Here is a 27,519-nt window from a genome sequence, read left to right as displayed (position 1 = left end):
ACAGAGTAAATTGCCCAGGGTTGTGTGGTTAGCAGCATGAGCAGGATTTGAACCCAACCAGCTGTATCCACAGTCAAGATCTTAATTGCCATATACTGCTGTTTTCAAACCCTCTGCCGCCTGACTGGGTCCACACACACGTGCACTCATGCAAGACCTGGCAGGTTGCAAGGCATGGAGAGGGAGGAGCTGGTTCTGGAAATCAGTTTAGGCACCAGGGGGCAGCATAGGCCTAGCTTTGGCACCTTGGCCCAGCCCTGCTGTGGGAGGGAGGAAGGGAACAGAAACTTCTTCCCACCGCCCCTCCGACACCACCTTTTCCACGGGGGATCTCAGGTGTGGGAGAATAAAGGCCTCTCTGGGTCCCCTGGTCTCCTCCAGCTCCTCCCCCAGCAAAAACTGCGGAACCCTCCACTAGTTATCATGATGACTCAGAAGCTGAGCAAGACGTGTGTGCGTGTGTGTGTGTGTGTGTGTGTGTGTGTGGTGTGACTGCAATGGGCTCTGAGCGCGGACATGTTTGTGAGCCTGCCTGCACGTGTGTGTGTGTGTGTGTGTGTGTGTGTGTGTGTGTGTCTTGTGGTCAGGGAAGTTGTGCATGTGTGTTTGTTTCTTGGCGCGTCTCAGTGTTTACCCCAGAAGCAGATAGGAACTTGGCAGACAAGAACACAGCAGATTCGTATTCAAACTTGTCCCTTGTGAATCTGCAGACAGCAGCTCCAGCTAGTGCTGGTTCCCACCACGGTCTAAGGAGGGGTGCCCTGTGAGGAGGGGGCAAAGACCAGCTTGAGTCCAAGGGACTCCTGGAGTCTTCCGGAATTCTGAGCTCAAGGTTCCCCTCCCCCACTCCCTCCCATCAGTGGTCACGGGATCGAACTCTAAGGCGTTCCCTGCTAGAAGGGAGGGGGACCTAGGAGTTCCCGCTGGCGTGCAGGTCCCCGGCCGCTTTTCAGGGTCCTCCACTGGAGGGAGCGCAGAGTCCTGAGGGATTTACTTTTCCTGAGGCCCTTGGGAACCCAGTACCTCACTGGCCCAAACCCCAGCCCTTGGCAGAATTTGAGTTTGGGAGCCAGGCAGTTAGGGGTGGCATGTCTCTGTTTCATACTGGGTGACTTTCTGGAGAAAAGCTGGTGCTTTTGAGGGGGCTGGAGTAAGTGGGGGTCAGCCTCCCCCCCAGACGGCTCCAAGGCCTGGTCCCTAGTCCTGATCCCACATGTGCTCCCCCACTCGGCACAGGAGGCACACATATTCACCCCACTTTCTTCCTCTTCCTCCTCCAGCCCACTTTCTCTTCTCTGTGTCGTCAGAGCTCCAGGGAGGGACCTGGGTAGAAGGAGAAGCCGGAAACAGCGGGCTGGGGCAGCCACTGCTTACACTGAAGAGGGAGGACGGGAGAGGAGTGTGTGTGTGTGTGTGTGTGTGTGTGTGTGTGTGTGTGTGATTTTATTTTTCTTTTTCGTAGTGGTGGTGGAAGGGGGGAGGTGCTAGCAGGACCAGCCTTGAACTCGCTGGACAGAGCTACAGACCCATGGGGCCTGGCAGTGCCCGCTGAGAAAGGGAGAAGACAGCAGAGGGGTTGCCAAGGTGAGGGGTTGCTTCTGAGGGGGTGCGGGGCCCTCTATAAGTGTGTGGGGGTGGATTGGGGGGGAGCTCTCGGGATCCTCCTCTGGCTGAGTGGATCGTCCCCAGGAGATGGTTTCAGCTAGTGTTGGTGGCTGGTGGCACTGGGTTTTGGCAGTTTTGAACTCCTGGAGGAATCTGGGAGGGTCCAGGCCTCAGTACTCCCCTCCGCCATGGGTCATGTCCTCACAGCCTCACCCCTGTACCCCAGGGCCCTGGAAAGTCAGGGAAAGGAGGTGAAGGAGTGCCCCTGCCTTGGGTCGGGGGAAGTGGCCGCCCCTCCCTGGAAGGTGGATGCCAGAGAGCAGTGGATCCTTGTTAAACCCCTATCCTGCCCTCCGCTAAAGGTTCCTGTTCAAGGGTGTGGCTGGGGGGTGAGCAAGCCCCAGATGTAGACCTCATGGTGCCCCAAAGGAGGGGGAATTTCCCCCTCAAAACTGCTCCACGCTTGGCTGCTGTAGACGCTGAGATTTCCCAGTGGCGGCGCCGAGTTAACCCTACTTGTGCTGAACTGGCTCCGCCTCCCCTCCCCGCTCCCCCACCACCACATCCACACATTGGGCAACTCAGAAGCTGTTTTAACTTTCGATTCTGTGATGCCACGGTCTGAGGACTCGGGTGGTAGGGGTTGGGATGAGCGGGTTTAGGCCACCAAGCAGGCAGAAAAGGATCCCGGACCTAGTCCTGCCCTCCTGGGTTTGGGAGGGAACACTGCCCCGCCCCCCCCACGCCGTGGCTCCTCCCTCCCTTCCCCTCCAGGGGGCTGAACGCAAAAGGTCCCCCTGTCCTGGTCCAGCCAATCGACCCAGCCTTGTTATGGGTTGGGGTGGGGAGAAATGTGTCCTCCTGATGTCTGGGGAAGGAGAAAGGTTGGATATTTTTAGCCAGGGTCATGCCAGGAGGCTGGTCACTCTACAAGGGGATGCAGAGGAAAGCAATGCCCACCCAGTCCAGAGGCCCTTTCTCTCTTGGGTTAATAAAAGGCCTGTTGGAAGACCCTGAGCAGGAGGGATAAGGATTGTGCCTCTTGGAGAAAAGAGCTGGGGGAAGTGGGAACTGGAGGAGAGAGGGGCATGAGGGTCTTGGAGCATGGGGCCTCTCCATTTTCCATCCCTTTGAGAGTCCTGGGAGAGGTGAGAGGCTGACCGTGCAACAGGAGGACTTGGGGTTCCTGGGTTCCAACCCAGGGAATTGTCATCCCATCCTCTCCCTCATCTCTGGGAGAGGGATATGAGAAACATGAACTAAGAGGCCCCTGGGAAACCACCGGTCTACCCAGTCCCCCCCAACCTGGAAATGGGGATGCAATCCTCTTGTCTACCTCTCCATCCCCTCCTCTCCTCTCTCCCTCTTTTCATCTCTCCCCTTCGCCTTCTAGCCCTCCAGCTTCCTCTCTCTTCTAGGCTCTTTACTCTTGGCTTTCTAAGCCCACCTTTTTCTAGGCTCTCCCATCCTCTTCCTTAGCTCTCCACTTTCCTTTTCCATCTCTCCTCCTTCAAGTCTCCTCCCACCTTCCCCCACGTCTTAGGAGGATGAGATTTGCCCCTGGAAGGGATCCTAACAGCACAGTGAGCTGGTTAATCCCCACTCAGATTGAAAGCCTGCTTTCCAAACTCACTTACTGAGTGGCCTTAGGCAGGTTAGAGAAACTCCTTAAACCTCAGTTCCTTCATCTATAAAATGGGATATTACATATTTTCAAGTGTGGTGAGGCTTGAATGAGATAATGCACTGAGTCTAATGCCTCATACATAGTAAGCGTTTAACAAATGGTAGGTATTATTATTGTCCCATCCGCTTCATCATCTAGCCTTGTGGTTTTCAAATTATCTCATGGAGTCTTAGAATTTTGATAGGTTTTTTTTTGTTTTTTTTTTTTTTTGAGACGGAGTTTCGCTCTTATTACCCAGGCTGGAGTGCAATGGCGCGATCTCGGCTCACCGCAACCTCCGCCTCCTGGGTTCAGGCAATTCTCCTGCCTCAGCCTCCTGAGTAGCTGGGATTATAGGCACGTGCCACCATGCCCAGCTAATTTTTTTTGTATTTTTAGTAGAGACAGGGTTTCACCATGTTGACCAGGTTGGTCTCGATCTCTCCGCCTCGGCCTCCCAAAGTGCTGGGATTACAGGCTTGAGCCACCGCGCCCGGCCTTTTGATAGGTTTTTTTAAAAAAAAGAATTTTGAGAGGTTTGTCCAGGGACGCCTTTGGGGTCAGTAGGTGGGGAGAGGGAAATAGAACCAGTTGAATTTCAGGCTTCCCATGCTCTCTTTCAACAGGGCATCTTCAGCGTCATACCTTTTATGTAATTCAGATTCCACAGATTAAAAGCTGACATTGACTACTGCTTTAAAAAGTTTGGAAAGTTTGCCACTCATCTAACACTCATATTTTAAAGATGAGAAGATCGAAGCTCACACAGGGAAGGCTCCTTGCTTACAGAACCAGAGCCAGGTCTAGAGCTGCAACCAAATCCTCCGCCGTCTCTAAGAGAGCTCTCTCCCTACTGCCCTGTCTCCCTTTGTCTCCCCGCCCCTCTGGCTGCAGCTTAGCTCTTCCTGCCCCTGTATCTGTTATTGAAGGAGTTATCCCCATCTCAGGCACTGACCCAGAATGCCCCTGGTTAAAGGTGGTCTGGCCGTGAGTGGTGGTGGGGATGGTTCCTAGGAGAGCTATCTATAAAAGTTCCCTGGTTGCCCCAGAAGATAGGCCAAGTTTCTTGGGTACCTCTCAGAGTGGCCTTATTTTTCTCCTCCAGGCAACCTCCAAGTCCCAGATCATGTCTCTGTGGGGTCTGGTCTCCAAGATGCCCCCAGAAAAAGTACAGCGGCTCTATGTCGACTTTCCCCAACACCTGCGGCATCTTCTGGGCGACTGGCTGGAGAACCAGCCCTGGTGAGTCCTGGCTGCTCCCTGCTGGTCCCCCAAGTCTTCCCTGACTCATCTTCCTTCGCCTTAGATTCTTCTCCCCTCACCCGTGGATTCAGAACTTGAGACCTGTTATTCCATATGTAGTGGCCTAGATTCAGCAGGGAGTCTGTGCCCCATCAAGACCAGGCTATGAATGTTGACACATGGAGACCCCATCTTTTAGGAGGCTGAGCCAAAGAGGAGCAGGTTTTGGGCTGGGACAAGGGCGTATCTCATCACAGCTAGAAGACTGGGGCATAAAGGAACTGCTGAGCTTTTTGGAGGGTCAGGAGAGCTGAGGAAGCCCTGGCCTGAGGTAGCCTCATCCTGATCTTCCTGCAGGGAGTTCCTGGTCGGCTCGGATGACTTCTGCCACAACATGGCTAGTGCCCTACTTTCAGCCACCGTCCAGCGCCTTCAGGCCTCGGCGGGAGAGCAGGGGGAGGGGAGCACCATCTTGCAACACATCAGCACCTTGGAGGTGGGGCAGGAGGGGAGGGGACAAGGCTGGGTGGGGCTGAGGTAGAGCTGGGTTGAGCATTGGGCGCTGGAAGAAAATTGGTTGGATGTTGGAAGCAAATTGGTATTCCTGTGGTTAGCTGCTAGCGAGCAGGCAAATTAGATTTTAAAAGCATGCAAATGCACAAAAACTTCTGGAGTCTACAGCCGTGCTGCCTTAAAGTATATATGTGAATGGGGGCCTGGGGATTGGAGGGATTGGAGGACATGCGTAAAAGCCAAGCTCACTGTTGACCACCCTCATTTCTATAGAGCATATATCAGAGGGACCCCCTGAAGCTGGTGGCCACTTTCAGACAAATACTTCAAGGAGAGAAAAAAGCTGTTATGGAACAGGTATTGTGATATCCCACTTCCCAGCTCGGTTCCTTGAGACTTTGGCCTGAGCCGTCACAAACTAGAAAGAATTTGAACCTTACTAAAGCCTCAGTGTTCTAGGCCCAGGAGTGACCAAAGGAGGTTCCTAGGGTCAGAGCGAACCCCAAGTCAAGCCCAGGGAATCTTCCTATGAGGGACTGAGGGTAGGAGGCCTGGGGAGAACAGAGCAAGGGATAAGGAACTGATTCTGCTAGGAGAAAGGTCTTATCCCCAGGATATTCCAAAAGGTCAGGAAGAACTGCCGAAGAGGAGAAGGGAGCAAGAAAATGGTGTCTGCAGAGCAGAGGGTGGAGGCCAGTATACAGGGATGAGCGGGGTGTTTCACCTCTTGGCATCTGTCCTTCCTGTATAGTTCCGTCGCTTGCCAATATCTTTCCACTGGAAGCAGGAAGAACTCAAGTTTAACACAGCCCTGCGGAGGCTGCAGCACCGAGTAGGGGACATCCACCTTCTCCGAGAAGCCCTACAGGAGGGGGCTGAGGCTGGCCAAGGTGGGGGCCAGGGCAGTTCTGGGGAGTGTATGGGAGTGGTCCCCTCCTGGATCTCAGCCTTAACTGAACCTCTAATCTGTCTGCACCCCTGGTTTCTGCCCCCACCCTCAGTGTCTCTGCACAGATTTGTAGAAACTCCTGCTAATGGGACTGGGCCAAGTGAGGTGAGTAATGGGCTGAGAGGGGGAGACAGGTTGAAGTGCAGCTGGAGGGATGGAAGTTAGACCTCAGAGAGACACAGACTGAGGTGGGGTAAGGGAATGCCAGAGGAGCGAGAAGAAGAGCCCCATCCCAGGACCTGGGTGTGCGGCAGCGTGCGGCCGTGGCTCAGGCCCCTCTCTGCCCGTAGGCCCTGGCCATGCTACTGCAGGAGACCACTGGGGAGCTGGAGGCAGCCAAGGCCCTGGTGCTGAAGAGGATCCAGATTTGGAAACGGCAGCAGCAGCTGGCAGGGAATGGCGCGCCCTTTGAGGAGAGCCTGGCCCCACTCCAGGAGAGGTTGGGCCAGGGCTGATGGGGAAGGGGGGCAAACTGGGGGTGGACAGCTGACCCTGCTGGAGGCCCTACAGGTGAGAGAGAGAGACGCAGCCAGGCAGGAGGGCCTTGGAGTGGACCAAGATGCATAAAAGCCAGTTCCAGCGAGGCCATGCACACCGTTGTTCAGGTCGCATCCTGTGCAAGGGGGGCCAGTCGAGGGGCACAATCAGGGACTCATCCAACCCATACTTCTATCCTCAAGCCCCATGTCCGAAGGACTAGGAAGCCTTTTCCATTGGGTTTATTAAGTGGGAACACTTTCCAGTTTTCCACAAGGCACTGTAAGTGCTGGTAGCTGTCCTGGGTGCATGAGCCCTCAGGGGAGAGGCAGCTGGGTTTCCCTAGTGGGTGTAGGCACTGCGAATGAACCTCCCACCCAGACCCTAGGCTGACAGATCACAGAACACCCTTCAACCCAGGTGCCTTGCAGCCACAGCCACTATCCACCCCAGTCCTCCACACACGATAGCTTGCTTTCTCCCTGGGTATAGGGGAAGGGAGCCTGGGCCGGAGCAAGCAGCATTGATCCTGTGCCCCCTGACCACTGTCCTGGCCCCAGGTGTGAGAGCCTGGTGGACATTTATTCCCAGCTGCAGCAGGAGGTAGGGGCAACTGGTGGGGAGCTTGAGCCCAAGACCCGGGCGTCGCTGATTAGCCGGCTAGATGAAGTCCTGCGAACCCTTGTCACCAGGTATGCCCTGGGAGCCCCCAGTCCGGCCTAGAACAGACCCCAAGGAAGAAAAGAAGGGGGCTAGAGGTGTGGGGAGGGCATCAACAAGGACCCAGCCTCCAACTCCCCTTGCGTCCTCCTCACTCCCAGTTGTTTCCTGGTGGAGAAGCAGCCCCCCCAGGTACTGAAGACTCAGACCAAGTTCCAGGCTGGAGTTCGATTCCTGTTGGGCTTGCGGTTCCTGGGGGCCCCAGCCAAGCCTCCACTGGTCAGGGCCGACATGGTGACAGAGAAGCAGGCGAGGGAGCTGAGTGTGCCTCAGGGTCCTGGGGCTGGAGCGTAAGCTGGGATTGGACCTGGGGTTGGAGAGGCCTGTTAGGGTGATAGAGGCAGGCTGGCACTGAAAAAAGCAAGGGATGGGGAGGGAGAGCCATGGGTGGTGGAGACCCTGAACAGTCAAGGCAGAAGAAAGGGAGGGACCCAGTTAGGGCTGGAATGGGGTGGGGGCATCATGATTTGGCCAAGATGGGGACTCCTCCCTTAAGAACCCAGAGACATGGAGATTTAGGGCTGATGACAGTGGGTAGTCTACACTCACCCATGCACTCAAGCACATCACCACACCTGGCCAGAGTGAGATGAGCTCGTTCACATTCTGACCTCCCCTGGCAGAGAAAGCACTGGAGAAATCATCAACAACACTGTGCCCTTGGAAAACAGCATTCCTGGGAACTGCTGCTCTGCCCTGTTCAAGAACCTGGTGAGGGGATTTGAGGTGCAGTGGGCAGTAAGGGAGGCACCACTAGGAGACTATGGGACTCTCCTTGGAAAGGATGTCGGGAAGCCCAGGAAACTCGGTCTCTCTGCCCTCACCCTTGCTCTACCTCACCCCACCCACAGCTTCTCAAGAAGATCAAGCGGTGTGAGCGGAAGGGCACCGAGTCCGTCACAGAGGAGAAGTGTGCTGTGCTCTTCTCCGCCAGCCTCACGCTCGGACCTGGCAAACTCCCCATCCAGCTCCAGGTGAACTGTGGCCCAGCCCTGCCCCTACCTGGGACCCCGAGTCCTCCTTGAATGCCACACACAGGAGCCCTGGACCCTCACCTCTTGTGACTGCCCCATACCGCATGTGTCTGGGGTTCATGCATGCTGGGTCCGGGCGAGTGGGGAGGAGCAGCAGCGCAGAGCTCACAGAGCAGGGGATGGTAGTGAATAGCAGCAAACATTTAGGAAGCGCTTCCCTTAGACCAGGGCACTCTTTTAAATGTTACACACACACATGAGTGCCAGCATACACATGTTTGGTTTTAACAATAACATTATGAGGTAGGCAGTATTATTAGCCTCATTTTATAGATAAGGATGTTGAGACACAGACATTTTAAGCAGCTTGTCCCAGTCACACAGCTAAGTGTTGGAGCTGGTATTTGAAACCCGGAGGTCTGGCTTCATAGCAGTGACTCCTAACCACTTCTCTACAGTGAGGTCCTGATTGAGCTTCAGAAAGCATTTAATAACATGCCATGAGCTTTTTGATTCTGATGTGTGAGTCCAATAACTTCTCTTAGTGCTCAGAGCGAGCCCCCTGAGGAAACTTCTTGCTCCACTAAGAAACCTCTGTCCTCTGATGGAGTATGGTGGCTGACCGCTGTAAAATCTCAGCACCCTGGGAGGCCAAAGTGGGAGGATCGCTTGAGCCTGGGAGTTCAAGACCAGCCTGGGCAACACAGGGAGACTCAGTCTCTACAAAAAAATAAAAATTTATCTGGACTAGGTGGTACACACCTGTAGTTACAGCTATTTAGGAGGCTGACGTGGAAGGATCACTGGAGCCCTGGAAGTTGAGGTTGCAGTGAGCTGAGAATGCACTACTGCACTCCAGCCTGGGCAACAGAGTGAGATACTATCTCGAGAGAGAGAGAGAGAGAGAGAGAGAGAGAGAAGTAAAGAAAGGATGAAAAGAAACCCCTGTCCTCACCCTCTTCAGGCCCTGTCTCTGCCCCTTGTGGTCATCGTCCATGGCAACCAAGACAACAATGCTAAAGCCACCATCCTGTGGGACAATGCCTTCTCTGAGATGGTGAGGAAAGGCCTGGAGTTGGAGGGGATGGGGCAGGGTGGGTTCTAACATGCGCAGTGGTCCAGGCTTGTTGATGGGGTGGCAGGCATCTTCAAATGGGCGTGGTCCTAACGCCTTCTCATGGGCCTGCTTTTGTGCTTCTGACCTCTTCACTGCAGTCTTAACAACTATCAGGCCACAGCACCGTAACCTAGAAAAAGCAGCATGTTTGTGAGCAAGCTCAGGTGCTGTGGAGGGGTAGGCCACAGGCAGGTGGGAGGGATGAAGGCCGGCCTGAGGAAAAGCGAGATGGTAGCCTGCGGTGCTCCCTTCTTCCCCCTTCTCCCCAGGACCGTGTGCCCTTTGTGGTGGCTGAGCGGGTGCCCTGGGAGAAGATGTGTGAAACTCTGAATCTGAAGTTCATGGCTGAGGTGGGAACCAACCGGGGGCTGCTCCCAGAGCACTTCCTCTTCCTGGCTCAGAAGATCTTCAATGACAACAGCCTCAGCATGGAAGCCTTCCAGCACCGTTCTGTGTCCTGGTCGCAGTTCAACAAGGTCATTCTCCTGCTCTTTGGACCTCCCACCCCCAAGCTCTTCATCCCTGGGGCACTCAGGGCCCGCCCAGCCTCCACGCAGGGACCTCCTGTTGGGGTCTCCACAGTGCCTCCTCGGGTCCTTCAGGAAGGCGGGTCATGGACCAGGGAGGAAATACCCCAGGCCTGGAGGTTGGCCCTGGAGCTGCATTCTCTGGCATCCCTGAGGTTTTGGTTTGGGGGCCATCTGTCCTTCCTCTTTACCAGTGACTTGCATGACTCACCCAGGTTGTGTGTAAACAGAACTCTGATTCAAAGTGACTTTGACCCATTGGAAAAATAGTTCCTGGCCGGGCACAGTGGCTAGCACCTGTAATCCCAGTCTTTGGGAGGCTGAGGCAGGCAGATCACCTGAGGTCAGGAGTTTGAGACCAGCCTGGCCAACATGGTAAAACTCCGTCTCTACTAAAAATACAAAAATTAGCCAAGTAGGGTGGCACATGCCTGTAATCCCAGCTACTTGGGAGGCTGAGGCAGGAGAATCGCTTGAACCTGGGAGGCAAAGGTTGCAGTGAGTTGAGATCACACCACTGCACTCCAGCTTGGGTGAAAGAGCAAGACTCTGTCTCAAAAAAAAAAAAAAAAAAAAAAAAAAAAAGCTGGGGGTCGCAGCTCACACCTGTAATCCCAGCACTTTGGGAGGCCAAGGCGGGTGGATCACCTGAGGTCAGGAGTTCGAAAACAGCCTGGTCAACATGGCGAAACCTTGTCTCTACTAAAATTAGCCAGGCGTGGTCGTGCGTGCCTGTAATCCCAGCTACTCAGGAGGCTGAGGCAGGAGAATCTCTTGAACCCGGAGGCAGAAGCTGCAGGGAGCTGAGATTGCATCACTGTACTCCAGCCTGGGCAACAGAGTAAGACTCCCTCTCAAAAAAAAAAACAACAAAAAAAAAAACAGCAGGGCACAGTGGCTCACATCTGTAATCCAAGCACTTTGGGAGGTTGAGGCCGGCAGATCACCTTAGGTCAGGAGTTGGAGACCATCCTGGCCAACATGGAGAAACCCTGTGTCTATTAAAAATACAGAATTAGTCAAGTGTGGTGGTGCATACCTGTAACCGCAGCTACTTGGGAGGCTGAGGCAGGAGAATCGCCTGAACCCGGGAGGCAGAGGTTGCAATGAGCTGATTATGCCCTTGCATTCCAGCCTGGGCAACAAAATCGAAACTCCATCTCAAAAAGAAAAAGAAAAAGAAAAGAAAATAATTCCTATTGCAAAAACTGAACGGAATCCCACAGGGACATGTGCGGTAATACCAGCTACCATGTGTCAACAGCTTATTATATGCCAGTTGCTGGGCTTAACACTTTATGTATATTATCTCACTTAATCTTCCCAACATCCCTTTGAGGCATATACTATTATCTTATTTATTTATTTTTTTGAGACAGAGTCTTGCTCTGTTGCCAGGCTGGAGTGCAGTGGCAAGATCTTGGCTCACGCAACCTCCGCCTCCCAGGTTCAAGCGATTCTCCTGCCTCAGCCTCCCGAGTAGCTGGGACTATAGGTGCGTGCTGCCACGCCCAGCTAATTTTTTTGTGTTTTTAGTAGAGACGGGGTTTCACCATGTGAGCCAGGATGGTCTTGATCTCCTGATCTCGTGATCCTCCCGCCTCAGCCTCCCAACGTGCTGGGATTACAGGCATGAGCCACCACGCCCGGCTGGTAGATACTATTATTATCCCCATTTTACAGATGAGGAATCTGATGCTCAGAGGGTTATGTAGTTTGTTCAAGGTCCCAAAGCAGGTGGGTGGCATGGCTGGGAGAGAACCACATATTTCTGACTCTTGTTCTTTCATGTTATATTATTTTTTGGTGTTTTGTTTGTTGTTTTTTGTTTTTGAGTGTGAGAATCTTTAAAGAGAAGAAAGAAATGCTCATGTGACCCGAGGGTGTGTTAGCAAAAGGGAGCAAGGCAGTCACACCCAGTAGGCTACCTTCCTCTGGGCTTCACCTCTGCCAGACCTCCTTAGGGGGAGGGTGTAGCATAGTAGTTATGAGTTTAAATCCTAGCTCTGCCTCTTACCAGCTGTGTAGACTGGGCAAGTCATTTGATGTTTTTGGACTTCCATTTTTTTCATCTGTAAAATGGAATTATTATAGTGCCTACCTCCATAATCGTGTAGAGAGCAAATAAATTAATAGATGAAAAGGCTTGAAATAGTGGCTGGCATGTGTAAGTATGAGGGTTGGTCGTTGTCATTGATGGGATCTCAGGTCCCGTTTGATCCCTCAGCCCTGTGATTCTGTCATGAAGGCACTCAACAACTCGCTAACTGCCCTAAACAGGCTCCAGCTCTGACCTTCCCTCAGCTCACACCAGTCTCCTGTCCCCCAGGAGATCCTGCTGGGCCGTGGCTTCACCTTTTGGCAGTGGTTTGATGGTGTCCTGGATCTCACCAAACGCTGTCTCCGGAGCTACTGGTCTGACCAGTGAGTCCCTGCCCTGGGTGGTCTGAGCAGCCAAAACCCAATCTCCTCCATACCCACTGCCCATGCCCCATCCTCTCCTTCCTCCCGGCCAGGCTGATCATTGGCTTCATCAGCAAACAGTACGTCACTAGCCTTCTTCTCAACGAGCCCGATGGAACCTTTCTCCTCCGCTTCAGTGACTCAGAGATTGGGGGCATCACCATTGCCCATGTCATCCGGGGCCAGGATGGTGAGGTCACCCTAGCCAGTCCTCTGTCTTTGTGCTTTTGCCCGCTGGAGTTTCTTCTGGGAATGAAATGTCCAGACCTTTCTGATGCCAATCTTGATCTTCAGGAAGTTCTTCCAACTTCTCTTCTTCCTTCTGTGGTCTCAACTTTCACCTTCTCACTGTGAGCTCTGTGGGAACGGGGACTGGAGGACCTCTCTCCCTCAGGAACCCCACCCTAGGTCCTCTCTCCCTTGCCTTGGTGGAGTGAGGACAGGTCTTATGGTGGAGGCTGGAAAGGGGAAGAAAGTCTGAACAGAGGGTTCTCAGCATCTCATTCCTACCATAGGCTCTCCACAGATAGAGAACATCCAGCCATTCTCTGCCAAAGACCTGTCCATTCGCTCACTGGGGGACCGAATCCGGGATCTTGCTCAGCTCAAGAACCTCTATCCCAAGAAGCCCAAGGATGAGGCGTTCCGGAGCCACTACAAGCGTGAGCTGGAACTGGTGGCTCTGATTCCTTCCTGTCACCCACCTTCTCCCTGAGCCCCGCTGCCCTCCTCTTCCTGCCTGCGTGTGTCATCCTGATGTCACTCCCTATTATGTAGCTGCGCTTCTCCTACCTCCCCATCATCTATGCCTACCTTTTCCACCTCCCTTCCTCCCTCACCCCAGGGTACTCCATGGCTCTCTTTTCCTTCTCGCAACAGCTGAACAGATGGGTAAGGATGGCAGGGGTTATGTCCCAGCTACTATCAAGATGACTGTGGAAAGGTGAGTGCGGTGGTGTGGATAGCGGGTAGGTCAGGAGCCTTGCGCTTATCGGCAGGAAGGAGGGGTGGCATCAACCCTCAGTCAGTCACGTGGACCTCCTTCCCTCCTCCAGGGACCAGCCACTTCCTACCCCAGAGCCCCAGATGCCTACCATGGTGCCCTCTTATGAACTTGGAATGGCCTCTGATTCCTCCATGAGCATGCAGCTTGGCCCAGAGATGGTGTAAGGAGCTGGAAAGACAGGAATGGGAGTGGTCTGTGCAGACGGGCTTTTAGCATGGGCAGATGGGAGAGCTGGCAGGGGCAGAACAAGGAATTTTCCTTTCTATGAAAGGGACACCAGTTCCCAAAGCAGGGCATGGTGGTGTCCAGGAGAAGGGCTGGCATCAGGGGGTCTGTTTTCTTTCCCCAGGCCCCAGGTGTACCCACCACACTCTCACTCCATCTCCTCATATCAAGGCCTCTCCCCAGAAGAATCGGTCAATGTGTTGTCAGCCTTCCAGGAGTAAGTGAAAAACCTCACGGCAATACCATCCCACTCCAAGGGGGTGCGCGTTGGAATTGTTAGAAGAGGCTCCTTTGTGAGTAAGGAGCAGCAAATGCTAACAGCCTTTCCTCTTCTCTTCTGTCCACTCTCATGAGGGGGTAGTAGTTAAGATCCGAACTGCCTAGGTTTGAATTCTAGCTCCACCACTTAGTGGTTTGGGGTAAATTACTTAGTCTTTGGTGCCTCATCTGCATAATGGGGGATAATAATGCTAATAATAATAACCTACCCTACTGCATTAAATGAGTTCATAATACTTGTGAAGCTGAGCAGAGTGCTTGGCTCATAGCAAAAGCTGTGTAAGTCCAGTCATGCATCGCTTAGCGAAGGAGCACTTTCTGTCCTTAGGCAGTTTCATCGTTACGCAAACATCATAGAGTGTAATTACACAAACCTATACGGTATAGGCTACTATACACGGAGGCCGTATGCTATAGCTTACTGCTGCTAGCTATGAACCTGAACAGCATGATACTGTTCTGAATAGTAAAAGGAAACAGTAACATAATGATAAATATTTGCATAATATGAATTTTCAGATTGATTTTATATATATATATATATATATATATATTTTTTTTTTTGAGACAGGCTCTTACTCTGTCACCCAGGCTGGAGTGCAGCGATGCGATCTCGGCTCCCTGCAACCTCCACCTCCTGGGCTTAAGCAGTCCTTCTGCTGCTGTGCACCGCCACACTCGGCTAATTCTTTTTTAAGGTTTTTTTTGCAGACAAGGTCTCACTTACTGCCTCAGCTGGTCTCAAACTCCTGGGCTCAGGTGATCCTCCTACCTTGGCCTCCCAAAGTTCTGGGATTACAGGCGTGAGTCACTCTCCTGGCCTTGATTATAATCTTTTTTTTTTTTTTTTTTTTTTTGAGACGGAATTTCGCTCGTTACCCAGGCTGGAGTGCAATGGCGCGATCTCGGCTCACCGCAACCTCCGCCTCCTGGGTTCAGGCAATTCTCCTGTCTCAGCCTCCTGAGTAGCTGGGATTACAGGCACGCGCCACCATGCCCAGCTAATTTTTTGTATTTTTAGTAGAGACGGGGTTTCACCATGTTGACCAGGATGGTCTCGATCTCTCGACCTCGTGATCCACCCGCCTCGGCCTCCCAAAGTGCTGGGATTACAGGCTTGAGCCACGGTGCCCGGCCCTTGATTATAATCTTATGAGACCACTGTGGTCTGTATTTGACAGAAATGTCATAATGTGGTGAATGACATTATTATTTTCTGTCCTGCCCGAGAGCCACTGTCACTTCTCTGCTGTGTTGATTTTTGTTTACTCAAGTGTTTCGGCCTGGAAATGGCCTAGATGTTTTTATTCCCCAAGTATGACGCTCAGGTGCTTATTAACCCTTAGTCAAGGCACAACATCTCCCCTCCCAGGTGAGATGGGAGTGAGAACTTGGGGACTTAAGAACCACCAAAGTTCAGAGTCCGAAGAAACATTAGAAATTGGCTTATCCACCCCCCTCACACATGCTCGTTTTATAGATAAGACTGAGCTCAGAGCACAGAAATAGTTTGCTCAGGGTCACTGCTAAGTCAGGATAAGGAGCTGGAGCTTGTTTCCTCACTCAGAGGTCCTGATTTCGCACCACTCTGCCTTTGCCTAGCCTGCCTTCCTCTGACTGTGCTCTCCCTACTTCCAGGCCTCAACTGCAGATGCCCCCAAGCCTGGGTCAGATGAGTCTGCCCTTTGACCAGCCTCATCCCCAGTGAGTGACAAAGCCCCTCCTGACCCCATACACCTCTTCTTTCCTGGCCTTGCCCCACCCTCCTGATTTCCTTTGCTGGTTCCTGGCAGGGGCCTGCTGCCGTGCCAACCTCAGGAACATGCTGTCTCCAGCCCTGAGCCCTTGCTCTGCTCAGATGTGCCCATGGTGGAAGACAGCTGCCTGAGCCAGCCAGTGAGACCGTTTCCTCAGGGCACTTGGTAAGTGGCAGCTTGGGGGTGGAGGCTGGGTGGCATCTAGGGGAGTGGGCGCCATGCCTACTCCACTGCTTCTCCTGTCTCCTTGCAGGATTGGTGAAGACATGTTCCCTCCTCTGCTGCCTCCCACTGAACAGGACCTCACTAAGCTTCTCCTGGAGGGGCAGGGAGAGTCAGGGGGAGGGTCCATGGGGGCCCAGCCCCTCCTGCAGCCCTCCCACTATGGGCAATCTGGGATCTCAATGTCCCACATGGACTTAAGGGCCAACCCCAGTTGGTGATCCCAGCTGGAGGGAGAGCCCAGAGAGACAGCTCTTCTACTGTCCCCATAGACCTGCTCTGGACACTTGCTCATGCCCTGCCAAGCAGCGGATGGGGAGGGTGCCCTTCTATCTCCACCTACTACTCGCGGTCTGGAGGAAAAGACTACCAGGAGAACGCACGGTGGGTGGAGCCAATCCACTCCTTCCTTCCTATCATTCCCCAGCCCACCTCCTTCTAGCACTGACTGGAAGGGAAGTTCAGGCTCTGAGATGAGACATGCCCCAACATGCCTGCACCCACAGTGCGCGCGCACACACACACGCGCACACACACACACACAGCTGAGGGTGATGGGGCTGAGGAGGAGGGGAGCTGGGTAAGAGCACAGGTTAGGGCATGGAAAGCTTCTCCACCCACTCTAAGCCAGGGCCTAGGATGGATAGGCAGGAACATACGTATTTACACTAGAGGGCAGGGATAGAGAATACTGGGTCTTAGCCCTGGGGCAATGGGAAACGGCTCAGGGGAGCCTGGATGGGAGTACAGGAGGGGTCTGGACATGTGGTTACCAACACAGGTTTTGTCCTGATTAAAAAACAAATCTCCCAAAGCCCCAAATTCCTGTCAGCCAGATGGAGGCTTCTGTTATGTGTATGAGACTATGCAGAAGTACAAGGGCCAAATTTCTTCATATATAGCTGTGTGAACGTGTATGTACCTATGTTAATGTATGGTTGGCACATCAGTTGCATGAAAACATAGAATATGTGTCTATCTGCTTTTGCCTGTGTGACAACACAAATCTGCAAGTGAGACACTGCACAGAAGACAGCGCCAAGTGTGCTGCCCTCTCTGACATATGCTAACCCAAAAGTACTCTGAATTTAGAGTCTGATTGCCCAAGTAGGTCCAAGTGGCTGTAACATCTACATATGGCTCCACGCCTCCAACGCTGCCTGGGAGCCAGGGTGAGCATCTGGGTCCAGGCCTGGCCACGCGGCCCTCCAGTGTATGAGGGGCCCTGCCTGCTGCATCTTTTCTGTTGCCCTATCCACTGCCAGCTTCCCTTCACTCCCCCATCCCATGCCACCCTTTCTCCCTCTTGAGGCAGGGGTCATAGATCCTAAGCCATAAAATAAATTTTATTCCAAAATAACAAAATAAATAATCTACTGTACACAATCTGAAAAGAAAGACGCTCTAACTGCTCAGATAGGTGCTGTGGTCCAGCCCCCAGCTGGAGGAGACCCTGAGTCCAACCCAGGCCTCCCGAGGGGGCCAGTGAAGGGATCCCACACCCACTGCCCCCACAAAGGGCAGGAGGGAAGAAATTGCTAAGGACTTGGGGGAAGAGATGGGAATGGGAGGGCAAACTGCAGCACTTGTTAAATTAAAGAAACAAACCAGAAGCACAAAAATGGGGAAGGAGAGGGGAGAAGGAGCAGGTCCAGTGTTCCCAGGCCCCCAGTTCTGGGGGCAAATGTTGCCACTTTTAGCTGCTGGACCTTCCCAGGGAAGTCCCCCTCTCCCCCTTGTCCAAACTGAGTCCAACTGCTCACACCACTGGTGCAAACCTAAAGAGAATGGGAGTGTGTTGTATGAGGGAGGGGAGAACCCCAGAGGCCCTGGAGGCAGAGTCCTTGCCCCCTCGCTCTGGGCAGGGGTGAGGGCACCACGCACCCTCCTTGTGTCCTCTCTCCAGGCCCCTGCTTGTTATTGCTTGAAGCCCCACAGTCTATGCCCATGGAGCAGGTGGGGAGGCAGGAGAAGGGCAGCGGAAGGATCCAGGGTTGTGACTAGATTCCGGGGATGGAGAGCGTGGGGTCTGCGTGAGCCAGAAGTCTGGGGTCCTGTGTCTGAAAACACCAGTGCACCCCTCACTGCCGGCTGGCCTCAGCCTCCACTTTCACGCTGCTCCTGCGACCCTCCACCAGCGCAGGATGGGGTCCTGGGGCAGGACAGCGGTCCAGCAGCCCTTCCTCGAACTCTGCAGGGAAAAGGGGGCAGTTAGGAGACTGCGGGCTGACTGGCTGCAGACAGAGGTGGTTGGGAACAGAAGCAGGGGCAAAGAAAGCTGGGAAGATGGGCTTGGCTTATTGAATTACTGTCTCCTGCCCACTGCATGTGTACGGTGGGTTCCATTCCCGAGTGTGGGAGCCCCCTCCCCTCTCTGGCTGTGTGTAGCTGTCTCTGTCTGTGTCTCTCTCTTTCTCTGTCTCTCCCCGCCTCCTCCTCCGTGGTGCTGGAATTTCTGGTTCTGTCAGGAGCTGCGGGGGTGGTTTGGCTCTGACCTCTCCCCTCCCCCACTTCCCAAGCTCTGCCACCCCCACTCATCCCTGGCCCCCTCCCAGTCCCCACCCAGCCTACCATGACCCCCCAAGTTTTTTTGGTAGCCAAATCGGGGGAGCACAGGAAACCAGCCTCCCAGCTCCTCCCTCAAGAAGAGCCCCCCTTCCAGTCCCCGCCCCCACTTTCCACCCACGCACAGTTTAAAAATACCAAGCCAGGGTTGGTGGCTTTGTCTGCTGCGTCACTCTCAGCCCAGCGGCTGCCCGGCCCTCTGCCGGCCCACTCCTTCTTCCCCCTTCCACACACAAAGCATCCCCGCTTTGGGCTCCTCTGCTTCCAAGCTGGGCAAACCCATCCCCGCAACTCCTAGCCTGCTCCTGGCTCCTGGGTTGGTGGAAGTGCCATTTGAGCTTCCCTTATTGATGTTCCTCCTTCCTGCTCCTTCATCCTCTTTTCTCGGTCCCCAGCTCCCCAGTTCCCCTTTCACAGACCTCCACTAGGACCAGACTTTCCGTGGTGGAAGCAGCCCAGCAGGGTCTGCCTCTCCGCACCCCAAGGCCTGGCTGGCTGTAGCCCGGCCCTCTTACTGCCCTCTCTGACGACTATAAACCTCTTCCACCCACCTGGCCCCAGGACACCAGAATTGCTGTGTGGGGCCTGGGTGCTTGGGGACAGCACTGCTGGCTGCCTCACCTGCGAGAGGTGGCTTCGCAGGCACACAGGGGCTGAGGCGGCCCACGCGATCGTGGGAGACGAGGCGGGCGAGCCGCAGCCCCTCGTCCATCAGTGTCTGCTGCAGGATGTGGCGGCTCCATAGCCCATGGGCTGGCAATGCCAGAGGCAGGTCAGCAGGGGGCGGCGTCAGCCTTGGGCATGACCCCACAGCTGTGGGCATGGGCACTAGTCAGGTAAGGGGCTGCAGCCAATGGAACCCCCACCCTCAACCACACAGCCAGCCCACAGGCCCTTCTGCCCCCCTCCAGCCAGGCCTCCCAGCCCTGTTCCAGGCATTGCCTCCTGGCTCACTCCTCCCCCCCACCCCCTCCCCCACTCCCCTACCCTCAGTGAAGAGAAAAGTGTTCTGAGGCACACTCACCCTGCAAGTGTCCATCCAGACTCTCCCCAGACAGGCTGGCGCTGTCCTCCTCCAGGCTGGGGCGGTATGAAGGTGCATAGGACTCAGGGCCTGGGGGCGGCTGCTGGATTTCAGAGTGACTCTGTTCTCCAACCTGTGGATGCCCAAAATGGGGAAATGAAGACCTGGCAAGGGAGGGGATTGAGGAAGGCTGCCTGACGCCCCTACATGCAACCCAGAAAACACACCTCTTGTTTCAGCTTCTTCAGTGGAGGGCCTCCCAGTTCTTCAGGGTGGAGCCTGAAAAGATGGATAAGAATAAAGGGGGTGAGGCTGGGGAGGGCCACGCGATGGGCAGAGCCCAGAACCTGGCTAGAGGCATGTGTTATTGAAAACCTTTACCAATAAGTTGGCAGAGAAGGAGTGTATAGCTCAGGCGATATTGTTGTAGGGGGCTGGGGGACTCAACATGGATGGAAGGAGAGACCAGACCTGAGACAAGCTGACTTAGCCAAAAGCAGGACATGCAGGTGGGGCGGAAGCAGGCCTAGAGCTGCCTGAGCTGAAGATCTGGACATGATCTAACTCCATGGTGGGATTCCAGTCCAGGAAGGACCTGGGGAAGGGGGTCTCACCTGGAGCCTTTCAAGGAGGACAAGTAGGTGCTCTCTCGGGCTACTTGGCGGGACAAAGAGAAGAGCTCCACTCTCCGCAATAAGAGCGTGTTGTCCCTCATGCAGAACTGGGCAGCAGCTTCGTTGATGGTGAGCTGTGGAGAGAAGGCAGCCAGGAGAGTCAGAATTGGAACTCCCCCACTGCCTCACCAGACCTCCTCACACCCCTTCACCATCGGACAAATGAGGCCCATCCATCGGATGCTTGCTTTGGTTTTGACACTACACAGGAGCTTTCTGAAGAAAGAAGAGAGGTCAGCACCCACAGCTTCCTAGGAATGCCCGGGGCCTCCGCTACTCCTGTGGGGTCCTGAGTGACACGGAGCTGACAACAGCCGGGTGCTGCCTGTACCTCTGTGTCCTCCTCAGCTGAGGATGGGAGCATTGCGGCCCCTGGGTGGGGGCTTGTGGGGGAGGGGGTCAGGGCCTGGGGTCCTGGTCAAGGGGTAATGAAAGAGAATTGGAGACCTCAGAAACTTGCAGAGGTAAGGAGCCCAGGAGTCAAGGGCAATCCTAGGAGGCCTGGGGGTTCTTACCTCATGCAGGCTGAGCTGCTTGCCCTCCCGCCGCTTAGAGTCGAAACGGCCATAGATGATGCTGTATTTGCGGATCTCCTCTTCCTTCTGGCTGTCATTATCATCCATCTCAAAGATGTGCCCCACGCTCCGTGCCAGCTTCTTATTCAGCTTTAGCAGGGATGTGACCTCCCCAGCATCCCCTCTTGGGAAGCTCCGGAAGATCCTCTCCACACTTTCCACCACCATGCGTACCATCTCTGGCTCCAGTCGGTCTGGACCACCCCCAGTCCCACCTGCTGCCAGCCCCCCAGCCCCAGTCCCCTCAGGGACTCCTCCCCCTGCAGGGGGGGAGAAGGGGGGCGAGCCAGCCTCCTCTTCTCCTCCTGCCCCAACGTCCGACTCTGGAGTGCTCCGGCCTGGCCAGATCCGGGGGTCCCCTGCCCCTGGTCCCCCAGGCAGTGGTGATAGCTTCTCTCCAAGTTCAAGGGGGCTCTTGGGACTAAAACTGCGGGCACTGCCTGCCTTTTCCCCTGGGCTGCCATGCCCATTGCTCATGCTCCCTTTCCGGGTACCCGCAGTCTCAGAGATCTTGAAGAGCGGGATGCTGGACACAGGAACAGCAGGCACTGGTTGACTGAAGAGCCCTGGATTGGTGGCCCACTCTCTTAGTGCCTTCTGCAGGCGTCGGACATGGAGGGGCTTCGTGGCCATGCCCACAAGTGCCATGATCTCCAGAAACTCCTCCTCACCCGCCTCACACAGCTGCTGCACGTCGTCCCCTCCCTGCTGGATGAAGGTCTCATAGTAGGAAAGGAGGTTGGCGCGCTGCAGGACCCGGTACAGCTGCAGCTCCCCCAGCGTCCGAGGCAGTGCCATGGCTCGGGCACTGGGCCTGAGAAGGAGGGGCACAAGAGAGAGGCAGTCGGTGCAAGTCCCCCTACTGGGTACCCACCCACATTAACAATTGTTCCCTCTTTTCTGTCTGCTTTTCTTCCCCTCCCTCATTTGGATGCTCTCCTACCCAGTACCCAGGTCTGAGTACAGACCCTGAGACTCAGGCACTGCTCATAGGCATGGACAAGCCGGGGCCATCCCAGACTAGCCTGAAGCACCAAAAGCCAGTGCCCATGTCTGCAGGAGTGCAAGTCTCTTTACAACCCCATCTTCGCCTTTTATCTTTCTGGTCTGGGGCAAGACCTGGCCAGCACCAACCTGGGATGGCTGGACCTCCCTCTCCCCCAAAACACAACCCTCACTTTCCACTCTAAACACCCAGCAGTCTCAACGCTAATAATGAAAGTGAAGTCACCCATACTAATGTGAATGTAGGACCCTGTCTCTCCCACAGTGGACACTAGGGGACACTGCAGTTGGTCAACTTCACTTCCCGTGGAGGGGCCACAGCACCAGGTGGCCGAGAGTGAGGGTGTGGCACCTTCCCTGGCTTTCCCACTCAGTGAGCCAGGTGGTGCCTTGCTCCTTGCAGAGCTTTTCCCAAGGGCTAAGCATTTTTTTTTTTTTTCATTTTTTTTGGGGGGGGGCGGTGGGTGTTGGGCTGGAGTCTCGCTCTGTCGCCCAAGCTGGAGAGCAGTGGCCTCATCTCGGCTCACTGCAACCTCTGTCTCCCGGGTTCAAGAGATTCTCCTGCCTCAGCCTCCTGAGTAGCTGGGATTACAGGCGCTCAACACCACGCCCGGCTAATTTTTATAGTTTTAGTAGAGACAGGGTTTCTCCATGTTGGTCAGGTTGGTCTGGAACTCCCTGACCTCGTGATCCAACTGCCTCGGGTTCCAAAGTGCTGAGATTACAGGTGTAAGCCATCGTGACTGGCCGGGTTAAGCATTCTTTACGCAGGCTTCCTCTCTCCCGCTAGGACCTCTCCACCCTTCCAGGCTGCCCAGTGCTCCTCAGTGGCCCCTCTCCTAGGACCGACACTCCCCACTTTCTCAGTGGGCCTGTTCCTTCAGCTCAGGGGCCGCGGCAGGGGAGGGGCGCAATTGTTCTGCTCCGGGGCCGTTCCGCCCACACACACTCCCACAGTGGTAGCGTCTGTGGGCGAAAACCGCCCAGGGGCTCCCGCCTACTCTCTTCTCCCTTATTTTCCACCCGCATCTTCAAGTGGAGTGGGGGAGCGGCTCAAGGCCTCTTGATGAAGGGGCTGCACACTGAAACTCCCCTCCCCACTCGATGAATAAACGGACAGATAGAGGAAGGAACGCTTAAGCCCTCCCGCGAAACCCCCTTTCCCCCCTCCCGCTTGATGCTCCTTTAACTCAAAGGCACTGGCTTCTCCTGGACCCTGGGGGGCCTGCGCGCCGTGCCAGCGACGGACTGAGGCAGCTGAGCGTCCCCCTACCTTCTGCACTGATGCCAGCTCAAGCTCCAGGGCATCCCCTGAAGCTTGGGGGCTCCCACATTCTTTGCAGGGGGCACTCATGCCATAACCAGCCCACAGAGTAAACCGGGAATGGAGAATTAGGTACTACTCTTTCATATCCCGCTTCATCAGATGCTTGCTTGCTCCCAGGGGCCCCTAATTCGAAGACGCACCCCCTTTTCCATCAGTCTCCACCCCCCACCCCCGTCCCGCTTCCCCACGTCCTCCCCTCGACCTCCGCCCTCTGGACCCCATTCCCAAGTCCAGCTCCACCCATCTCCATTCCCCTCTGCCTCCCTTTGCCCACTAACTTGAGTCTGGGCTGCAGGGTCCGGCGGGCGCTGTCCCCTCCGCCCGGCGGCTGCTCGGCTGTGGGGGAAGGCGCTCTGTGCATGGACTGCCGGAGACCACCCGGGCTGCCCTTCTCGGTGCCCGGCGCTCGGCGCCTGCTGCGCGTTGCGCTCCTCCCCGCGCAAGATGCCGTGTCCACCGCTGTCCAGGCTCTGTCCCTCCCTCCACGTCTTCTCTCTCCGAGCCTCCGAGCCTCTGTCTGTGCCTCTGCCCCCCCACCTCCCCGGCTGCGCTTGCCGCCTCTCCGCGCCTCCGCCCCCGCAGGACGCACGGGGAGCGAGGCCCGGCTCTGCGCTGGCTGCGGGGCTGGCGGGCGGAGGGCGTGGGCAGAGCCGGGGCCGGGGGCGGGGGCGGGGGCCGGGGGGCGGGCGCCGGGGCCTCTCGGCCGCCGAGACAACGCGGCTTACAGACTGGGAGAGGCGGAGACTGGGGGGAGGGGGTGTGGAGCAGGAGGCGGGGGCGGGGACTCAGAGACCCGGCGCGGAGTTAGGGACCGAGGTGACCGAGGCCCGGCTGTGGAGGACGGGCTTGGGGACCCAGCAGGCGGGGCGAGGTCGCTCAGTACCGCCCACGCCGGATGCGCAGCCGGCCCTCTTGAGCCCACGTACCCACGTGAGCGCCCCGGCGGCGACATTCCTACTCTTCCCCCACCCCTCCGAGCTGAGAGCGGAGTTTCACAACCACGCACAAGTACACAAAGACACAGAAGCGCACGGACGTGCACACGCGCCTAAACAACTACGCGGACGCCCACTGCTCACACTCTGGCCTTGCGGTGCTGGACGTGTGAATGCTAGGAGCCGGGAAAAGTTGGCGAAGGCTGTGGTGTGCGGCTCCTCCTGTGCGTGCATCTGACTCCCACAGAGTGTGCACTTAAGGCGGGCCTGAGAGCGTGGGGCTCTGCAGGGATCCCCTAGATATCCCCGCGCCCCTCCCCAGCTCCCAGTGGAGTAATCTGAGGGGTTCGCTCCCAGAAACCCAGGCCTCCATGCTAATCTGGAAAGTTTAGGCAACAGGGATGGGAGGGTTATGCTGCACGCCACCACTTAGGTGCGCGAGTTGATTAGACGCGTCGGGTATTGTCAGCGCGTAGGTCAGGCAGGGATTCGAGGGTGGAACCCCACCTTCCTTCACTTGTCCTCTGTTTGCTGAGAATGAGGCCCTGCTTGGGAATTTTATGTGGCAAGGCTGTGACAAAGACGATACCTTTCCTGGGGCCGTCTATTAGGGAACCTCGCCCGAGAGTTCAGTGGAAGATGGGTAAGAGGTCAGATAGCCTCCGACGTGACTTCCTTCGGCAGAGCTGGAGGGAGGAGCGCCTTCAAGGAGCTTAGCCCCCCTCTGCAACCCACCACTGTCTCCCCCTTTGGTTTCTCCTAGCCCCATCTGGTTCGCATTACACTCCCGCCCACGGCTGGGAAGGCTGTAGGGGGGAGGCGGGGGCTCTGAGGGCCCCCGGGGAAATGGGGGGAGGGGGGAGACAGAAGCCAGTGGACTGGCCACAGGCGAGGTTCCCCCTAGTCCGAAACCTGAGCCCCGCCCCGCCGTCCGCACTTCTGAGCTGCGGGGACCCGGCGAGGCGTGGGGGCCGTGGGCCGGGCTGGTTCTACATTCCGGCCTGGTGAGGAGACCTTTCCGCCTTGTGGGGACCAGGGAGAAGGAGCGCGTTATTCACTTGCTCAGGTCCTCTTCTCCAGCCCATTAAGCGCCAAACACAGTGAGGGTGGTGGGAACGAGCAGACTCCGGTCTCCCAATCCCTTGTCCCGCAAGCGGAGGGCGCGGCTAGACGGGCTCCCCTTGGGAGCCAACCCAGTCCGGGGTGTGGGCGCCCCCTCCCCCACCTCCCCTCAGGTTATTTTGGATCCCGGGCTGCCAGCCGCTGGCCCCGGGTTTCCACGTGCCCCCTCCCTCCCCCTGCCCACGCTCCCCGTGACGCACATCCTCCGCCCACGCAGCCTCTGCTCCAGGCGCCCCCCTCCCTCCCACCCCGGCCCCCTTGGGGCGGCGCTGAGCCTTGGGATCTGGAGGGAGACGCCCGCCCAAGGAGGGGACGGAGTAGGGCGTGATCATGTGGGCGACAGCCTACTGGGCGCCCGGCGCCTGGGTCCAGGTCCAGGAAAGAGGAGGAGGGAGGAGCCGATTTTGACCCCTCCACTCCCGGGTCCTGGCGGGAGTGGGGGTGGGGTGTTGGGCCAGAGAGGGACAAAGGGAGAGAAATCCCGCAGAGGGGACCTGCCCACTCCCCTAGGGGAGCCAGCGGCGGTCCGAGTGCGAACCGGGGTGTGAGAGTGAAACTACTGGGTGTTAGTGTCTTTGTGTCCTTGTTTCTCAAGATTGTCGTGAGATTCGGATGAGAGAATGTACAGGAAAACTCTAAATTGTAGAATGCTAAACACATTTAAAATGCTACTGACGATTTGTGTCTCTCTACCCGAGATTATGTATTTATATGTTTCTTTACATCCAGTTGTATATCTGTGTCCCTGTCTCTCTCTAGGTTTGTATCTGAGCCCCTATTTAAAAAAATCGTTGACTTGTCAGGGCCCGCCGGAGGCCCAGAGCGCCCCCGCAGCCCGCAGCCGGAGCTGCCGAGATGTCTGTTCTTCCCGCCCACTCCTGCCACCCCCAACCCTCCTCCTACTCCCTTCCGTTGAGAACAAGGAATTTCCAGCCTTTAGCAAAGAGAGGCAAAGACAAAGAGACCACGGGAAACTATGGAAAAACAGAGAGACAGGTGTGTGTGTGTGGGGTGAGGGAGTGGTGACAAAAAGGGAGTGGGGACAAATACAAAAATTTTTATTTGTTTCCTGCATGGGCCCTGTTCTCCTCTGTGTCCCCTTGGCTCACTCTAGACCACTTCTTTGCCTGACTCACCTGCTCCCCCCATCCCCAGTGCTCTCAAAGGCACAGAGCAGAGCAACTGATCTCGTGATAAAAAGGATTAATATTCCCTTTATCTATACTGGTCTCCTCCGTGAAGGGAAACTGTATCCTCAGTCCTAGTTTTCCAAGAAAAGGGGAAACGATTGCGAGGAAAGGGAGGAAAGTGGGTGGAAGAGGAGTGCGGAGACTGTCGTCCCTACGCACGTGTAGATTTTCATCTAGCAGATTGCTCTGCTCACTCCTCCCCCAGCGTTTCCACTGGGCCAGATCCGACTCACTCAGCAAGGTTTGGCTCAAACCTCTCCTTCCTGGACCCCTTCCACGCCTCCAGGCAGAATTAATTTCTCCCCCTGCCTCGGTGGCCTCCTCATTGTTCTTTGTACACATTTCCAATTATAGTTGCTTGTTTCAACTGAAACCCAGGACCTCTCCAGGATAAACCTGGTATCTGGTGGACTGTCTGAAACGAATGAATTGATGCTATTCGCAGGGCTGCACAACTTTGAAAAGGCAGCAAGTGACTCAGATTTTACTCCCAAAGGGGCTGAACCTGGGCAAAACTGTTTAAGTGTAGACGTTTTTTTTCTGTATCTCTTTCCCTTGTAAAGTTTCCCATGAGTCCCATAAATCTGGCTCCTTGGCCTTCTAAAATGTCCACCATTCTAGTAAATTAATTCACACTCAGATGCTAAAGGTAGTAGGCTGAAATCCTTGCCGGTAATAGAAAAATGTAAATATAAAGTATTGATCCCTTTTTTCCTCTTTCAGTAACATGCCAGAATTTGTCATCTAATGAATGTCGTCCTTCAGGTTAGTTATTTTACAACAAGTGTTTCACTCCAAACCCGGTCTCTACTAAAATACAAAAAATTAGTTGGGCCTGGTGGTGCACGCCTGTAGTCTCAGCTACTCAGAGGCTGAAGCAGGGGAATCGCTTGAACTCTGGAGGCAGAGGTTGCGGTGAGCTGAGATCACACCACTGCACTCCAGCCTGGCAACAGAGCGAGACTCTGTCTCAAAAAAATAAAAAGAAATGTTTCTCTCCTGAAAAATAGACAATCGTAACCACTGTCTTTAAGGAACTCACAGACTAATAGGGGAAATAAACCTATAAACAAATAATTACAACATAGTGCAATAATAGGGTACAAACAATGACAGAATTATAAAAGGGTGAGTGATCTGTTCTGCATCATCACCTCCTTTGGATGCCTGTCTAAACCAAAGACCCGAGATCGCGCCATTGCACTCCAGCCTGGGTAACGAGCGAAACCCTGTCTCAAAAAAAAAAAAAAAAAAAAATGAGCCTAGGGAGGTGTACAAGGCCATTACATTACAAATATTATGGACCAGTGCTACTCAAAGTATGGTTAAGGAACAATTTTTAAAACATCTATTATTGTTC

At 55.1% G+C, this 27,519-nt stretch overlaps 2 protein-coding genes across 3 annotated transcripts; one reads left to right on the top strand and one right to left on the bottom strand.

The window, feature by feature from the left end:
* The first annotated feature begins 1,307 nt into the window (after positions 1-1,307).
* Positions 1,308-17,140, top strand: STAT6 (signal transducer and activator of transcription 6). Its single transcript, XM_003926458.4, has 22 exons — positions 1,308-1,584; positions 4,377-4,513; positions 4,871-5,009; positions 5,300-5,383; positions 5,778-5,916; positions 6,028-6,080; positions 6,266-6,414; positions 7,013-7,144; positions 7,274-7,462; positions 7,796-7,883; positions 8,024-8,146; positions 9,111-9,203; positions 9,533-9,739; positions 12,120-12,214; positions 12,307-12,443; positions 12,769-12,915; positions 13,133-13,196; positions 13,309-13,419; positions 13,609-13,701; positions 15,402-15,467; positions 15,557-15,685; positions 15,774-17,140. The coding sequence occupies exons 2-22, from the start codon at positions 4,398-4,400 to the stop codon at positions 15,961-15,963; spliced, it is 2,544 nt and encodes an 847-aa protein (XP_003926507.1). The 5' UTR covers positions 1,308-1,584; positions 4,377-4,397; the 3' UTR covers positions 15,964-17,140.
* On the bottom strand, positions 17,068-23,568 carry NAB2 (NGFI-A binding protein 2). 2 transcript variants are annotated; one of them, XM_003926463.3, is made up of 7 exons: positions 23,191-23,568; positions 20,521-21,394; positions 19,946-20,079; positions 19,559-19,610; positions 19,332-19,464; positions 18,929-19,120; positions 17,068-17,933 (listed from the first exon to the last, which is right to left on the bottom strand). In XM_003926463.3, exons 1-7 carry the CDS (start codon positions 23,271-23,273, stop codon positions 17,824-17,826), a joined length of 1,578 nt encoding a protein of 525 aa, XP_003926512.1. In that variant the 5' UTR covers positions 23,274-23,568; the 3' UTR covers positions 17,068-17,823. The 2 variants fall into 2 exon arrangements, with proteins under 2 accessions (XP_003926512.1, XP_010335517.1); XM_010337215.3 differs by lacking the exon at positions 18,929-19,120.
* Between the last annotated feature and the right edge of the window lie 3,951 nt (positions 23,569-27,519).

This window comes from Saimiri boliviensis, chromosome 7, assembly GCF_048565385.1.
Source record: "Saimiri boliviensis isolate mSaiBol1 chromosome 7, mSaiBol1.pri, whole genome shotgun sequence".
NCBI classification, from domain to species: domain Eukaryota; kingdom Metazoa; phylum Chordata; class Mammalia; order Primates; family Cebidae; genus Saimiri; species Saimiri boliviensis.
The sequence above is the reverse complement of the archived record's forward strand: the minus strand, read 5'-3'. Positions and strand labels throughout refer to the sequence as shown.